Source organism: Salmo salar, chromosome ssa03 (genome assembly GCF_905237065.1).
Source record: "Salmo salar chromosome ssa03, Ssal_v3.1, whole genome shotgun sequence".
Taxonomy (NCBI): Eukaryota; Metazoa; Chordata; class Actinopteri; order Salmoniformes; family Salmonidae; genus Salmo; species Salmo salar.
The window spans coordinates 12,131,138-12,150,328 of record NC_059444.1 but is presented as its reverse complement, the minus strand read 5'-3'; the positions used below and the strand labels follow the sequence as shown (position 1 = coordinate 12,150,328).

The following is a 19,191-nucleotide window of genomic DNA, read 5'->3' as shown; positions in this document are numbered from 1 at the left end:
CAATGTACAGACACTGTTCAGGTACCTCAACCCCTATCAATGTGCAGACACTGTTCAGGTACCTCAACCCCTATCAATGTCCAGACACTGTTCAGGTACCTCAACCCCTATCAATGTACAGACACTGTTCAGGTACCTCAACCCCTATCAATGTACAGACACTGTTCAGGTACCTCAACCCCTATCAATGTGCAGACACTGTTCAGGTACCTCAACCCCTATCAATGTGCAGACACTGTTCAGGTACCTCAACCCCTATCAATGTCCAGACACTGTTCAGGTACCTCAACCCCTATCAATGTACAGACACTGTTCAGGTACCTCAACCCCTATCAATGTGCAGACACTGTTCAGGTACCTCAACCCCTATCAATGTCCAGACACTGTTCAGGTACCTCAACCCCTATCAATGTACAGACACTGTTCAGGTACCTCAACCCCTATCAATGTATAGACACTGTTCAGGTACCTCAACCCCTATCAATGTCCAGACACTGTTCAGGTACCTCAACCCCTATCAATGTACAGACACTGTTCAGGTACCTCAACCCCTATCAATGTCCAGACACTGTTCAGGTACCTCAACCCCTATCAATGTGCAGACACTGTTCAGGTACCTCAACCCCTATCAATGTATAGACACTGTTCAGGTACCTCAACCCCTATCAATGTACAGACACTGTTCAGGTACCTCCACCCCTATCAATGTCCAGACACTGTTCAGGTACCTCAACCCCTATCAATGTACAGACACTATTCAGGTACCTCAACCCCTATCAATGTGCAGACACTGTTCAGGTACCTCAACCCCTATCAATGTACAGACACTGTTCAGGTACCTCAACCCCTATCAATGTGCAGACACTGTTCAGGTACCTCAACCCCTATCAATATGCAGACACTGTTCAGGTACCTCAACCCCTATCAATGTACAGACACTGGTACCAAAGTCACTGTCATGGTTTTAACCTTTGGTCAAACTATTCTATGATCCAATATACTGGACCACATGTTCACACATTTTATGCAGGCATTTTTATGATATCAAAAGTGTCATACAGGCTAATGTTTTATTAAATCTTTAAACACAGATTAACATTTTATAGGTGGGTTTCAAAGATTAATTATATGACAGTGATTTTCTTTCAACCGTGTAGATTAAAGTACACACTTCATAGCTAGTTTCCTTGGCAACCTTGCCACACTGCATCAGGGAATCCATTTGTTTTCTGATTGCTTTCTTGTTGTCAGACAATTAATCAAAAATGTCAACTCACTTTATAATTTTCACCAGACAACGTAGAAGCTTGCAAAAATATTGAAACACTTTGATTTGGGGTTTATGTTTCATGAATTGCTCCCACTGTTATTATATAACCTATATTTTAAACTGGGTGGTTCGAGTCCTGAATGCTGATTGGCAGACAGCCGTGGTATATCAGACCGCATACCACGGGTATGATAAAGCATTTATTTTTACTGCTTTAATTACATTGGTAACCAGTTTATAATAGCAATAAGGCAACTCTTGGGTTTGTGGTATATGGCCAATATACCACGGCTAAGGGTTGTATCCAGCCCAAACGCAACCTTAGCCGTGGTAAATTGGCCATATACCACACCTCCTTGTGCCTTATTTCTTAATTAGGTAGCTAGTATATACGGTAGCATCGGTATCAGTTGTTCACTAAATAGTGCTAATCCTATAATGGTGTTAGTACAGTAGATAGCGATGCTGTTTTTCTTCTTGGCTCTCACACGTTTATTAGCTAGGCTATTAATTCATAGTTATTCATTTCATCCAGTCATTCATTTAAGTGAGTATACAAAACATTAAGGACACCTGCTCATTCCATGACATAGACTGACCAGGTGAAAGCTATGATCCCTTATTGATGTCACTTGTTAAATCCACCTCAATCAGTGTAGATGAAAGGGAGGAGACAGGTTAAAAAAAGTTTTTCTTTATCCTTGAGACAATTGAGCCATGGATTGTGTGGCATTCAGAGGGTGAACAAGCAAGACAAAATATTTAAGTTCCTTTGAACGGAGTACGGTAGTACAGTGCATTCTGAAAGTATTCAGACCCGTTGACTTTTCCACATTTTGTTACGTTACAGACTTATTCTAAAATGAATTAAATTGTTTTTTTCCCTCATCAATCTACACACAATACCCCATAATGACAAAGCAAAACAGGTTTTTAGAAATAAAAATTAAAAGTTTTCAGACCCTTTACTCAGTACTTTGTTGAAGCACCTCTGGCAGCGATTACAGCCTCAAGTCTTCTTGGGTATGACGCTACAAGCTTGGCACACATGTATTTGGGGAGTTTCTCCCATTCTTCTCTACAGATCCGCTCAAGGTCTGTCAGGTTAGATGGGGAGTGTTGCTGCACAGCTATTTTCAGGTCTCTCCAGAGATGTTTGATTGGGTTCAAGTACAGGCTCTGGCTGGGCCACTCAAGAACATTCAGAGACTTGTCCCAAAGCAACTCTGCATTGTGCTGGCTGTGTGCTTAGGGTTGTTGTCCTGTTGGAAGGTGAACTTTCGCCCCAGTCTGAAGTCTTGAGAACTCTGGAGCAGGTTTTCATCAAGGATCTCTCTCTACTTGGCTCTGTTCATCTTTCCCTCGATCCTGACTAGTCTCCCAGTCCCTTCCGTGCTGCAGAGATGATTGTCCTTCTGGAAGGTTCTCCCATCTTCACAGAGGAACTCTGGAGCTCTGTCAGAGTGACTTCTTGGTCACCTCCCTGACCAATGCCTTTCTCCACCGATTGCTTAGTTTGGCCGGGCGGCCAGCTCTAAGAAGAGTCTTGATGGTTCCAAACATCTTCCATTTAAGAATGATGGAGGCCACTGTGTTCTTGGGGACCTTCAAGGCTGGAGAAATTGTTTGGTACCCTTCCCCATATCTGTGCCTCAACACAATCCTGTCTCGGAGCTCTACGGACAATTCCTTCGACCTCATGGCTTGGTTTTTGCTCTGACATGCACTTTCAACTGTCGGACCTTATATAGACAGGTTTGTGCCATTCTAAATCATGTCCAATCAATTGACTTTACCACAGGTAGACTCCAATCAAGTTGTAGAAACATCTCAAGGATGATCAATGGAAACAGGATGCACCTGAGCTCCATTTCGAGTCTCCTAGCAAAGGGTCTGAATACACATATAAATAAGGTATTTCTGTTTTTTATTTTTAATAAATTAGAAAATAAATCTAAAAACCTGTTTTCCCTTTGTCATTATGGGGTATTGTGATGTCATTATGGGGTATTGTCTGTAGATTGATGAGGACATTTTTTTATTTAATCCATTTTAGAACAAGGCTGTAACGTAACAAAATGTGGAAAAAGGGAAGGGGTCTGAATACTTTCCGAATGCATGGTTTTTCACGCTCAACAGTTTCCCATGTGTATCAAGAATGGTCCACCATCCAAAAGACATCCAGCCAACTTGATACATCTGTGGGAAGCATTGGCGTCAACATGGGTCAGAATCCCTGTGGAACGCTTTCGGCACGTTGTAGATATTAGGAAGGCGTTCCTAATGTTTGGTAAACTCAGTGTATTTTGGATGTCACATTTGATTACAAAGTTGACATTTTGTTCTGCCATTGTGATTTTCTGTTTTATTTTGTTCAGTTAATCTCAGCTATATTGTGTTTCTTCTCATCCAGGTTGTTCTCCAGTCTCAGTATCATCACCGAGCTAACCCATCCCGCCAATATGAGGTTTATGCAGTTCAGAGCTAAGGACTGGTACTCTTTGGCTCTCTCTAAACTGGAGAAGGTAAGCCGTCACTGAATGTACACCAACTGTACCTCAAGGCCGAGTTTCAGTCCAAGGCGCGTTATAGAGAAACACACTTGACAGCTGACAATTAGCATTTTAAAAGCAATGTCCCCGACCTTTGCGGAGATTGCATTCATGCTGAAGATGTCAACTCAAGCGTAAATGAAAAGGCACGTTGTCTGTTCAGTATGCTGCTCTATAACACGCCTTGGATTGAATCCCAGCCTAAACTATGTAGATGTCTCTAACTCTATAAATGCACAGTTTACAACTAGTTATTCTTGTCTGCAGTAGCAAAGGTGATGGACCAGGGTTGGAGTCAATTCCAGTTAAATTCCAGTCAATTGAGGAAGTAGACTGAAACTCAAATTCTCTTAAATGCTTTTCAATTAGAAAAATGTATAATTGGAATTTGGGTTACTTTCTGAATTGACTGGAATTGAAATGGAATTGACCCCAACCCTGGTACGAAATATACATTGAGTCGTCTTCAAAGGCTACTAACTATACATTGAGTCGTCTTCAAAGGCTACTGACTATACATTGAGTAGTCTTCAAACAAAGGATGAGAAGGTTAAACAATCATTATGTGAAGGTTGGACAGTACATACAGTACAAGCATAGAATTTTTCCACTGCCCTCTCAAACAACACCAGACGTTGGATCTTTTCTTCTAAGAGAAATGATTATTCCCGTTCATAGACACATGTAACATTTCCAGGGGTAATATGACGGGTATTATGTTATGCGTAGGCATCCTTTCCTTAATAAGATATCAATATGGTTCCTGTTGCGGTGCATCTTTCACCTCACATCAGTATCGACCACCAGCTGGCGCTCTCTCTCTTTCAAATATCCTAAGCTCTTCTTGAGCATCCCCATTTGATCTGTTCCAGTTGTAACACCTGAAGGACTTGATGATAAGGTGACCAGTTGAATCAGGCTATACTGTACTGCAATAGACTGGTTTATTCAAGGAAAGGTTTGCAGAATGCTGCCCTAACATCCTACTGGGCAAAAAGTGGTTGAATAAAAGTTACTCCACTTTATCTCATCCAAATAATTCAATGTGATGACATTGAATCAACATGGAAAACTGATTGGATTTGCAAAAAGTAATCAACCTTTTTTCTTTTTTCGATTTTCTTTTTTATACCCAACTTTTAATTAACCTAAATTCAATGACAGGGTGACATGTTTTGTTGTATTCACATTAGATGACAACTCAACCAAAAGTAAATCAAAACTAGATGTTGAACTGACGTCTGTGCCCAGTGGGATTAGTGTGTTGGTGTTTCTGTCCCCCTGTTACATGTCTATGGGAGTTAAAAGAGCTTTGTGATTCTTGCATGTGTTGAAAAGAGCTCTACAAATAAAATGTATTATTATTTATTAGAAAGAGCGGGAGAAAGGCTCCAACCTGGCCTTCATGTTTCGCCTGCCATTCGCTGCAGGGAGGGTCTTCAGTATCGGCATGCTGGACACTCTCCTCTACCAGGTAACCAGGCAGGACCCACCTGTTCTGTACAGCAGGACCCACCTGTTCTGTACAGCAGGACCCACCTGTTCTGTACAGCAGGACCCATCTGTTCTGTACAGCTGGACACGCCTGTTCTGTACAGCAGGACCCGCCTGTTCTGTACAGCAGGACCCGCCTGTTCTGTACAGCAGGACCCACCTGTTCTGTACAGCAGGACCCACCTGTTCTGTACAGCAGGACCTGCCTGTTCTGTACAGCTGGACCCGCCTGTTCTGTACAGCAGCAGAGAAGATAAGAATGTTTCTTGCTGTTGAACTAGCTACCTTTTTAAGTAGAGGTTGTTCTGTACTGTATACAGAGGGTAATCTCTTTAATTAGCCTACAGAGGGTAATCTCTTTAATTAGCCTACAGAGGCTAATCTCTTTAATTGGCCTACAGAGGGTAATCTCTTTAATTAGTCTACAGAGGCTAATCTCTTTAATTAGCCTACAGAGGGTAATCTCTTTAATTAGCCTACAGAGGCTAATCTCTTTAATTGGCCTACAGAGGGTCATCTCTTTAATTAGCCTACAGAGGGTCATCTCTTTAATTAGCCTACAGAGGGTCATCTCTTTAATTAGCCTACACAGGGTAATCTCTTTAATTGGCCTACAGAGGGTCATCTCTTTAATTAGCCTACAGAGGGTAATCTCTTTAATTAGCCTACAGAGGGTCATCTCTTTAATTAGCCTACAGAGGGTAATCTCTTTAATTAGCCTACAGAGGGTAATCTCTTTAATTAGCCTACACAGGGTAATCTCTTTAATTGGCCTACAGAGGGTAATCTCTTTAATTAGCCTACAGAGGGTCATCTCTTTAATTAGCCTACAGAGGGTCATCTCTTTAATTAGCCTACAGAGGGTCATCTCTTTAATTAGCCTACAGAGGGTCATCTCTTTAATTAGCCTACAGAGGGTCATCTCTTTAATTAGCCTACAGAGGGTCATCTCTTTAATTAGCCTACAGAGGCTTATTAAAACAAGGTTATCTCTGTGGCACAGACTGACTTTTCTTAAGGGCATGTACTGTAGTGATTAGAGTTATTTATTACACAATTTTGTACCTCCCAGATATTTTATGTTAAAATGTGTAACATTCTTATTACTGTTACAATGTGTTCATATGCATCCCAGTGTCCATATAATATAATGCTGTTTTGATTTCTGGATGACCAGGAATGACCCTTCTATGTACTGACTATGCACATGTCCTGTCTGTCTGTCTGTCCTGTCTGTCTGTCCTGTCTGTCTGCCATCCCAGTCGTTTGTCAAAGACTATATTATCTCCATCACCAGGCTGCTGCTGGGCCTGGACACCACCCCGGGCTCTGGCTTCCTCTGCTCTGTGAGTTACTCTCTGGGTGCATCTCAATGGTCAAAAGTGGCTTCCTCTCCACGTCTCAGACAGAAGGAGAGAAGACAAAGAAAGGAGGCGTCTTTAGACTATTGAGATTCACCCGTTGTACTGTACAGTAATCCTATGTGTGACAGCACAGCAGCTAAGGTCAGAAAATAAACTCAGTGCAGGCTTTACTTGCCTGTCCAAATCCTTACACTGACAGGTAAAAGTGGCTCCACGGTCATTTAAAATCATTGTACAGTTGTTCCTCCTGTAGAGAAATGGAGTTTGAAATGACCTTTTAGATGCAGATCTCTGAGGATGACCTGTGGATCCAGACGTATGGAAGGCTCTATCAGAAACTGTGTTCCACTGTGGGTGACATTCCCATCGGCATCTACAGGACCGAGTCCCAGACAGCAGATTCCTCTGAGGAGGTGCCTTCTAGACAGCAAGGCTGTTTTAACATTGTTGACATTCATTTGTTTGGCTGTGAAATCCCAGTTTAGGTTTTTTTTTGTGTTAATTACATATTACAGCGGCATTGATTATGCTGTCATTCTGTCGTGTGTGTGTTTTTAAACATTTTCTCATTTCTTACGTATACATGTTTAGTCTGTATGCTTTCATGGTTATTTAAGCATGTTACAACACAGTAAGCTACATTAATGTCATTCATCTCTTTTCTTTTCATTCCCCATCATAAGCAATGCGAGCCATCCTCCCAAGTAAGTTCAGCCCTATTTGTGTGATTCCATGATTCCTATTTGTGTGATTCCATGATTCCTATTTGTGTGATTCCATGATTCGCGAAAAACAATAGATTTCTTTTGCCTAATGTTTGTGCAGATGAGGTAGGTTTTCTTCCTCTGTAATGTGTCTTGGTTAAATTGTGCTTGATAAACCACGCCGAGACTTGCCACTGGTGGTTATATCAGGAAGAAATCAATGTCAAACCAACTTATACATTCTCTGTCCTCACTCCTGATCATTCGCTTTGTTCTGGGTCATTTCATTTGACCCTATTTGACTGTAGACATACCATAGACTTCATTCATGTATATGGCATTGTGTTTTGACCGTACTCAGTCACAGCTCTCGGTGTGTGTGGAGGACTTAGATGACCCCAAGGAGCAGAGAGACCGAGAACTCCCCCCTGTGGCCGGAGGGCTCCACCGCAGCTCGACCTCCAGCGACCCATCGGACGGGAAGGCTCCCCTGCTGAGAAGGAAGAGCGTGCAGTGGGTGCGGAAGCTGAGTTGGAGGGGGACTCGAGGGAACCAGCGGGGGGCTCAGAGGGGGGGGCAGCAGGGTCTGAGGGCCAGACGCTCAGAGAGACAGGAGCTGGCCGAGCTGGTCAGCAACAGGATGAAAAGCCTTGGACTCTGGGCCACGGCTTGTGGTGAGAGACCCCACACATGGGGAGGGATGTTTTGGGGGGGATTGCGAGTTGTATTTTCAAGGCCTGGAACAAAATATGTCATGTGTTTGAAACATGACACTTAGTCTTTATGGATGGATGGACAGACAGACTAACAATGGAGATGATTGTCATTTAATATACTATGTCAGCCTTTTGACAGACCAAAATGGACAATGGTGAATGCATACAATTTTATCTGTATTCATGTGGCCAAAGCCTGAAGCTACGCATTCATCAGTGTCCATTTATGTCCATCAATAGTTAATCTCTTGTCAACTATTTTCCGGTCAGTTGCATACGCAAAAAGGCAGTACGTCTTTTGTTGGACAATCATCTCTAATGTCCATCATCTGTCAAAAGACGACTTCCATTGAAAAACCATTTGTTCAATCAGACATTTTCTGACACAATCTTTGTATTGCCGTAGCCTAAATCATTGGACGTTTCAACTCTGGCCTGTCATTATTGTATTTTTCCAATTCCAGATGACATGAGTGAGAACCAGACCACTCACTCCCACACATACGTGTTGATCAACCCACCTCCTGACACCAGGCTGGAGCTCAATGACATAGTGTAAGTATGGCAGCACATAGAAAAGTAGGGGACTGAAGAAACAGTTGATGAGATGCAAAAAAGTAAAAGCAATCAATAAAGTTGCAAACTCCATATTACTCCTCCATATTACTACTCCATATTATTACTCCATATTATTACTCCATATTACTACTCCATATTACTACTCCATATTACTACTCCATATTATTACTCAATATTACTACTCCATATTACTACTCCATATTACTACTCCACATTATTACTCCATATTACTACTCCATATTACTACTCCATATTACTACTACATATTATTACTCCATATTACTACTCCATATTACTACTCCATATTACTCCTCCATATTACTACTCCATATTACTCTATATTACTCCTCCATATTACTCCTCCATATTACTACTCCATATTACTACTCCATATTACTACTCCATATTACTACTCCATATTACTCCATATTACTACTCCATATTACTACTCCATAATACTACTCCATATTACTCCATATTACTACTCCATATTACTACTCCATATTACTCCATATTACTCCATATTACTACTCCATATTATTACTCCATATTACTACTCCATATTACTACTCCATATTATTACTCCATATTATTACTCCATATTATTACTCCATATTACTCCATATTACTCCTCCATAATACTACTCCATATTACTACTCCATATTACTACTCCATATTACTCCATATTACTACTCCATATTACTACTCCATATTATTACTCCATATTACTCCTCCATAATACTACTCCATATTACTACTCCATATTACTACTCCATATTACTCCATATTACTACTCAATATTACTACTCCATATTATTACTCCATATTACTACTCCATATTACTCCATATTACTACTCCATATTACTACTCCATAATACTACTCCATATTACTCCATATTACTACTCCATATTACTACTCCATATTACTCCATATTACTCCATATTACTACTCCATATTATTACTCCATATTACTACTCCATATTACTACTCCATATTACTCCATATTACTACTCCATATTATTACTCCATATTATTACTCCATATTACTCCATATTACTCCTCCATAATACTACTCCATATTACTACTCCATATTACTACTCCATATTACTCCATATTACTACTCCATATTACTACTCCATATTACTACTCCATATTATTACTCCATATTACTCCTCCATAATACTACTCCATATTACTACTCCATATTACTACTCCATATTACTCCATATTACTCCATATTACTACTCCATATTACTACTCCATATTACTACTCCATATTATTACTCCATATTACTACTCCATAATACTACTCCATATTACTACTCCATATTACTCCATATTACTCCACATTACTACTCCATATTACTACTCCATATTACTCCATATTACTACTCCATATTACTACTCCATATTATTACTCCATATTACTACTCCATATTACTACTCCATATTACTACTCCATATTATTACTCCATATTACTACTCCATATTATTACTCCATATTACTTCTCCGTATTACTCCTCCGTATTACTACTCCATATTATTACTCCATATTATTACTCCATATTACTACTCCATATTACTACATATTACTACTCCATATTACTACTCCATATTACTACTCCATATTATTACTCCATATTACTACTCCATATTATTACTCCATATTACTACTCCATATTACTACTCCATATTACTACTCCATATTATTACTCCATATTACTACTCCATATTATTACTCCATATTACTACTCCATATTACTACTCCATATTACTCCTCCATATTACTCCTCCATATTACTCCTCCATATTACTCCTCCATATTATTACTCCATATTACTACTCCATGTTATTACTCCATATTACTACTCCATATTATTACTCCATATTATTACTCCATATTACTACTCCATATTACTCCTCCATATTACTACACCATATTACTACTCCATATTACTACTCCATATTATTACTCCATATTACTCCATATTACTACTCCATATTATTACTCCATATTACTACTCCATATTATTACTCCATATTACTACTCCATATTACTCCTCCATATTATTACTCCATATTACTACTCCATATTATTACTCCATATTACTCCATATTACTACTCCATATTATTACTCCATATTATTACTCCATATTACTACTCCATATTATTACTCCATATTATTACTCCATATTACTCCTCCATATTATTACTCCATATTACTAGTCCATGTTACTACTCCATATTACGCAATATTACTACTCCATGATATTACACCATATTACTACTACATGTTATTACTCCATATTACTACTTCATTTTACTACTCTATATTACGCAATATTACTACTCCATATTACTACATATTACTACTCCATATTACTACACCATATTACACCATATTACTACTCCATGTTATTACTACATATTACTACTCCATATTACGCAATATTACTACTCCATATTACTACACCATATTACATCATATTATTACTCCTTATTATTACTCCGTATTACTACTCCATATTACTACTCCATGTTATTACTCCATGTTATCACTCCATAGTACTTCTCCATAATACTACTCCGTATTATTATTCTGTATTTTTACTCCATAGTAGTACTTCATAGTACTACTCCATATTACTCCTCCATATTACTACTCCATATTACTCCATATTACTACTCCATATTATTACTCCATATTACTACTCCATATTATTACTCCATATTACTACTCCATATTATTACTCCATATTACTACTCCATATTATTACTCCATATTACTACTCAATATTATTACTCCATATTACTACTCCATATTATTACTCCATATTATTACTCCGTATTATTACTCCGTATTATTACTCCATATTACTACTCCATATTACTCCATATTATTACTCCATATTACTACTCCAGATTATTACTCCATATTACTACTCCATATTACTACTCCATATTATTACTCCATATTACTACTCCATATTATTACTCCATATTACTACTCCATATTACTCCTCCATATTACTACTCCATATTATTACTCCATATTACTCCTCCATATTACTCCTCCATATTACTACATATTACTACTCCATATTATTACTCCATATTACTACTCCGTATTATTACTCCGTATTATTACTCCATATTACTACTCCATATTACTCCATATTATTACTCCATATTACTACTCCAGATTATTACTCCATAGTACTGCTCCATATTACTACTCCATATTATTACTCCATATTACTTCTCCATATTACTCCTCCATATTACTACTCCAGATTATTACTCCATAGTACTGCTCCATATTACTCCTCCATATTACTCCTCCATATTACTACTCCATATTATTACTCCATATTACTACTCCATATTACTCCTCCATATTACTCCATATTACTCCATAGTACTGCTCCATATTACTACTCCGTATTACTCCATAGTACTGCTCCATATTACTCCATATTACTACACCATATTACTGCTTATTACTACTCCATTTTACTCTGTATTACCCAATATTACCACTCCATATTACTCCATATTACCACTCCATATAACTACTCCATATAACTACTCCATATTACTACTCCATATTACTACTCCATAGTACTACTCCATATTACTACGCCATATTACTACTCCATATTACTCCATAATACTACTTCATATTACTCCATAGTTCTACTCCATATTACTACTCCATATTAATCCATATTACTACTCCATATTATTCCAGATTACCACTCCATATTACTACTCCATAATAATCCTTATTACCACTCCATATTACTCCATAGTACTACTCCATATTACTACTCCATATTACTCCATATTACTACTCCATTTTATTCCAGATTACCACTCCATATTACTACTCCATATTACTACTCCATAATAATCCTTATTACCACTCCATATTACTCCATAGTACTGCTCCATATTACTCCTTATTACTACTCCATGTTATTCAATTTTACTCTGTATTACCCACTATTACCACTCCATATTACTACTCCATACCACTCCATATTACCACTCCATATTACTACTCCATAATACTCCATATTACTAATCCATATTACTCCATGTTACTACTCCATATTACGCAATATTACTACTCCATGCTATTACACCATATTACTACTACATGTTATTACTCCATATTACTACTTCATTTTACTACTCTATATTACGCAATATTACTACTCCATATTACTACATATTACTACTCCATATTACTACACCATATTACACCATATTACTACTCCATGTTATTACTACATATTACTACTCCATATTACGCAATATTACTACTCCATATTACTACACCATATTACATCATATTATTACTCCTTATTATTACTCCGTATTACTACTCCATATTACTACTCCATGTTATTACTCCATGTTATCACTCCATAGTACTTCTCCATAATACTACTCCGTATTATTATTCTGTATTTTTACTCCATAGTAGTACTTCATAGTACTACTCCATATTACTACTCCATATTACTACACCATATTACTCCATATTACTACTCCATATTACTCCTCCATGTTACTACTCCATAGTACTCCGTATCACTACTCCGTAGTACTCCATATTACTAATCCATAGTACTACTCCATAGTACTACTCCATATTACACTATATTAGTACTCCATATTACTACTCCATATTCCTACTCCACAATACTACTAATCCATATAACTACTCCATAGTACTACTCCATATTACTCCGCATTTCTATTCCTCATTACTACTCCACATTACTACTCCACATTACTACTCCACAGTACTACTCCATACTTACATTCACATATTATTTTGTGACTTAATACCCTATGTTTGAGCACACAGTGTCTTTGTTAGTAATTGAAAAGATCAAACCATTTAGAGTCGCAGAGGAGAGTTCATCATTTCACGTCAACAATAGATTGATTAAGAAGTTCTCCATCCTATCATACAGGTATATCATCCGTTCAGATCCCCTGGGGTACGTCCCTAAGGCTGGTGACAGCAGGGAGAGTCTGGGAAGCAGCACATGTCTTGGGGAGCACACCAAGACAGAGACGCCTTTCTGATCCATACTTACACACAACCTGCCTATACTGTTGTGCTGGGGTTGGTAAAAGGGATAGTTCATTTTTTTTTGCACCGCTAACTGATACAATCGGTTTCCACTAGCATTGCTACAATACCAAAAACATTAACTATCCCTTTAATGCCATATTTATGTTTTACGTCCTACGGTTCACATTGCATTGTGTAAAGCATGGGGGGTGGGTGGGGTAGGAATCAGTATAATTTCAGAACGTATCACCCCATACTGTATCTGCTGTTCAATTGATACTGATGTCTTCAAATCTATCTCTCTCTTTCACAATCTGGTCTTTCCAGATGATATACTCAATGTAGGAATTTAGGGGTTTTAAAGACACTCCATGGGGTCATTGTTTTCACCTTTGGGGTGTGGGGCAAATTGAACTGTTTAGGCACGCTCTGCAAAGTTCACCTCTGTTCTTAGTATGCGGTATACTCCATGTTATCATAAGTACTGTCTATTTATTCATTTGTAGAATAATATGTCAATCATGAATTGTTACTATACTCATCTGTTGAATGTTTGTTGTCGTTAATATTGACTGTCATAAATTATGTAATGTTTACTCTCATTATCTATGCACACTTTGAAAAAAAAATAGGGTTGCTTTTGAACTGGATATGGGCAAAACTTTTCTTCCTTGGCTTATAAAGGGGAATTGCACTCAAACTATATTTTGTGGTATTTTGTTTAATTAGTCCACTGTTGATACAGTCCCAAAATGTTTTGCATGCCAGTAGTCAAGTTGTCAAGATATTGGAATTTTAAGGAGAAAAGTGTCTCCAGCCATTTTGGGACTGTATCAACATTGGACTAATAAAAAAAATACCAAAAGATGCTGTAGTTTTTGTACTTCCCCTTTAAGTTTATTTAGGCCAGGATGTAATGCAAAGCACGTTTAGCACAGCACACTATAACAGACTTAAAGGTAATTTGCCATTGAGCAGGCATGCCCAGTGTTTACTATGATGGCGATGGTACGTCAGGGAAAATGTGAACAACAGGGAAAAAACATTTAAAAGGTGCATTGTCGGCTGTATAGGGCACCGTGCTATAACTCGCGTTGCATTGAATCCCGGCCTTAGTTTCTGTATATATTTGACGGTGTCAGTGCACATTAATCAACATATTATTAATGAATTATAATGAATTATTTTTTAATCATGTTAGACAGTATGAATGAATTGACACGCGTCTTTTTACATTCAAAACACGGCATTCAAATTAACAATAGCAAAAAAAAGGCACATGGAAATAAGCTTCAAGTGTAAAAGCACCATCATTTTAACTATGTAGTTATTTATGACCATGCATGTATTGATCCGTTTGTTTCGGTTTACAGAGCCTCTTTGATTTGATTTGATTTAATGATGTCACAACTACATTCCCATGAGGTATTGAGGTGTCATGCTTATACTAACCCATGATCCATATATGAGCTTATTGTACTTAACCCACTGTTTTCCCACTTGTTAAACAGTAATCTGAGTACTATATCCAAGCAATATACAATAATACGATATAGCGCTGCACAACCAAAGTGACCCTTTAGTTTAGCAGATAAAAGACTACCAACAAACAATGTAAGCATTAGACAGATTGAAACAAATTAAGAGCACTGAGTTCATGCTTCTTGAAGCTCCCTGGGACTATGATGTATTGGAATGCTTATGGTGTGAGTACTGTTGTCAAATATTCATATTAACTATGATAAACTACCTCCTGGCTCTCAAGTAGTTCTGCTCCCTGTTGTGCTTGATATCCCATAATATCCTAAATATACTGAACAAAAATATAAATGCAACATGCAACAATTTCTAAGATTTTACTGAGTTACAGTTCATATAAGGAAATAAGTTAATTGAAATAAATTCCTAAGGCCCTAATCTATGGATTTCACATGACTCAGCAGGGGCGCAGCCATGGGTGGGCTTGGGAGGGCATAGGCCCACCCACTGGGAAGCCAGGCCCAGCCAATCAGAATACGTTTTTCCCTAGAAAAGGGCTTTATTACAGACAGAAGTACTCCTCAGTTTCATCAGCTGTCTGGGTGGATGGTCTCAGGACTGGCGTGATTACATGTGGTCTGCTGTTGTGAGACTGGTAAACGTGCTGCCAAATTCTCTAAAACAATGCTTATGGTAGAGAAATTAACATTCAATTCTCTGGCAACAGCTCTGGTGGACATTCCTGCAGTCAGCATGCCAATTGCACACTCCCTCAAAACTTGAGACATCTGTGGCATTGTGTTGTGTGACAAAATTGCACACATTTTAGAGTGGCCTTTTATTGTCCCCAGCACAAGGTGCACCTGTGTAATGATCGTGCTGTTTAATCAGCTTCTTGATATGCGACACCTGTCAGATGGATGGATTATCTTGGCAAAGGAGAAATGCTCACTAACAGGGATGTAAATTCATTTTTGAGAGAAATAAGCTTTTTGTTCGTATGCAACATTTCGGGTATCTTTTATTGAAATAAAATGAAACCTCATGAAGCTCATGAAACCTGGGACCAATATTTTACATGTAGTGTTTATATTTTTGTTCAGTATAGTTAGATTTGCTACTATGATAATAGGTTATCATATTGTAGTATTATGACAGGACACAGAAGTCATAATAGCAACTTAGTATTCAGAAGTAGGTCTACAGAGTGATCGTTGTAGAAACAAATGATAACTACAGCAATTAACTAACAAGGATTTCTTGTCGTACAATTTCACCATCAGTAGACCTCATTGGTATGTTTCGCCTATGGCGGCAGAACGGCCAGGACCGGACCTGGGCAATCCTGTCAGGTGCCTGTGCTTGGTGCTCGGAAGGCCTCAGAGTGTGTGTGTATACCCGTACGGTTGTGTGTGTCTGTGCGTGCCCATACGCTTGTCGGTGTGTGTGGTGTTAGATAAAGGTGTGTGTGTGTGTGTGTGTGTGTGTGTGTGTGTGTGTGTGTGTGTGTGTGTGTGTGTGTGTGTGTGTGTGTGTGTGTGTGTGTGTGTGTGTGTGTGTGTGTGTGTGTGTGTGTGTGTGTGTGTGTGTGTGTGTGTGTGTGTGTGTGTGTGTGTGTGTGTGTGTGTGTGTGTGTGTGTGTGTGTGTGTGTGTGTGTGTGTGTGTGTGTGTGTGTGTGTGTGTGTGTGGGGTTAGATAAATGCTTTAGAGCTCAGAGGAAGACAGCAGAACGTCCCTGAGGAAGGGTTAAGAGGAAGGGAGATGGCAGAGTGACGGCTTTACACTGCCCCTTGAGAGAGCTATCTTAAGTAGTAGACTCTCACATTTATTAGACAGAAGGTACAGCTTGACAAAATGTCACCTATCCCAAACACTCAGACTGCATATGAAAGAGATCTGTATATGAAATAGATGTTTTACCATTTTACATTGATAGAAGGAATAGTTATTTCAATAGTTATCATTGATTTCTGACCGCAATAAGACTAACCAGATAATGGTATGAGATAATGCTTATGAATACAATAAGACTAACCAGATAATGGTATGAGATAATGCTTATGAATACAATAAGACTAACCAGATAATGGAATGAGATAATGCTTATGAATACAATAAGACTAACCAGATAATGGTATGAGATAATGCTTATGAATACAATAAGACTAACCAGATAATGGTATGAGATAATGCTTATGAATACAATAAGACTAACCAGATAATGGAATGAGATAATGCTTATGAATACAATAAGACTAACCAGATAATGGAATGAGATAATGCTTATGAATACAATAAGACTAACCAGATAATGGTATGAGATAATGCTTATGAATACAATAAGACTAACCAGATAATGGTATGAGATAATGCTTATGAATACAATAAGACTAACCAGATAATGGTATGAGATAATGCTTATGAATACAATAAGACTAACCAGATAATGGTATGAGATAATGCTTATGAAAATCAAACGGCAGATCAGAAAACTAGGAGACAGAAGCACTCCTTGGCTTGTCTCATAGCCAAATCAAATCTTTGTATTTATTTTTTGCATCCTCCCTAGGCCTAATAGCATCCTATGTAATTCATTATCTAGAACACAAAGTAATTGTCTTGTGTTATGCTGTCTGAGAATGTTCGCCCGTATCACAAACCTGCCCATAGGGATTCACACAGCAACACACACCCTACATCTTTGTGTTGTTTTTCTTTTCGAGGGAGATTAGAATTGTATCGAGAACTAGACACATAGCTGTTCTTTGATCTGCAGCAATAGTCTACCTACCAACTCTCTCTCCATGGGGTATCCAATCGCTGCTAGACCGTCTTAGTCTGAATTTAATCAAAGGGACGAGATCAGTGAAAATCATCATAAATAAATATTGGGGAAAGTACTCCAATGGGCTTAGATTTGGATCAGTTCTGCTTCACTCCGCTTCCTTCACACCCTTTTACATGTTCCTTTAATTAATGAATCATTTTAATCAAAACACGTCTCACCACCACCACTCATCTCATTCTATCACATCTTCAAAACATAAACAGCCTTGTTTAAAAAAAATTAAGGACAAGTCCTTATTGAAGAGCTGCTAAAATGCCTAGATGCCAGGAAACAGCAAGGGACACATAAGGTAATGGTCTAGCAGGGAGCTTACAGTTACATAAAAAAAGCTGCTAATGTATTCTGCTGATATCGTTCACCGCTGAGGTGTCACCGCCTCTTCAAGTGTTAGTGTCCAGAGCCACAGCAAACGATCCCTTAACTTGGGTGAACATGGAGTAAAGGCTAAGTACGCACCAGCGTGGGGCCCCCCGTGTTGAGGGTCAGCAAGTGAGAGAAGGAGGGGGAGAGAAGGAGGGGGAGAGAATTTTACTTGGTTAAGCTTCTCTAGATGATGTACAATGGTTCCAGACACTACCCCACACATCTTGTCTCAGACCTTATCTCCCCCATGGTCGAAAGGAGGGAGTGACTGGGCACAGACATTGTGGAGACAACTAATTGGTTAATCACGCCATCCCTTCACATGGTTTGCAGTAGGTAAAGACACATATTCACATATGAAGACAATGTTCCCTCCTGTCCTCTTCTCTTTCTGATATTCTGCATAGCAACAGGGACGTTATAGACAAGCCTGACTTCACCCCTCTCTGGGCCCCAGGTGACTGAGGCCCATATGAGGGAGGAAGTGCAACTGCAAACACCAGAGTCTGAAGGGATACATTCTAATAACAAGAGTTCAACAGTTTAATCACATAAGCATGTTATGCAGATAAGACATCTTAATTATCTATGTTACCGAGCTAATTCTGATTATCCTCCACATTACCCTTTCAAGGGACGGAGTCTCTTCCTGAGACATCAGAACAGTAACATGATATCTTACTAACATTTGTTGCAGAGTATATGAATTATAAAAATAAAATA

At 38.5% G+C, this 19,191-nt stretch overlaps 1 protein-coding gene across 1 annotated transcript in view; it reads left to right on the top strand.

The window, feature by feature from the left end:
* Positions 1–16,305, top strand: part of LOC106598568 (potassium channel subfamily T member 2) — a 58,269-nt gene extending 41,964 nt beyond the window's left edge. The window contains exons 23-30 of the mRNA XM_014189602.2: positions 3,684–3,795; positions 5,195–5,296; positions 6,579–6,662; positions 6,962–7,093; positions 7,364–7,384; positions 7,746–8,058; positions 8,565–8,655; positions 13,674–16,305. Of these exons, the coding sequence (XP_014045077.1) occupies positions 3,684–3,795; positions 5,195–5,296; positions 6,579–6,662; positions 6,962–7,093; positions 7,364–7,384; positions 7,746–8,058; positions 8,565–8,655; positions 13,674–13,788 (970 nt within the window). The 3' untranslated portion in view covers positions 13,789–16,305. The remainder of the gene's footprint in view (positions 1–3,683; positions 3,796–5,194; positions 5,297–6,578; positions 6,663–6,961; positions 7,094–7,363; positions 7,385–7,745; positions 8,059–8,564; positions 8,656–13,673) is intronic.
* Positions 16,306–19,191: the final 2,886 nt, after the last annotated feature.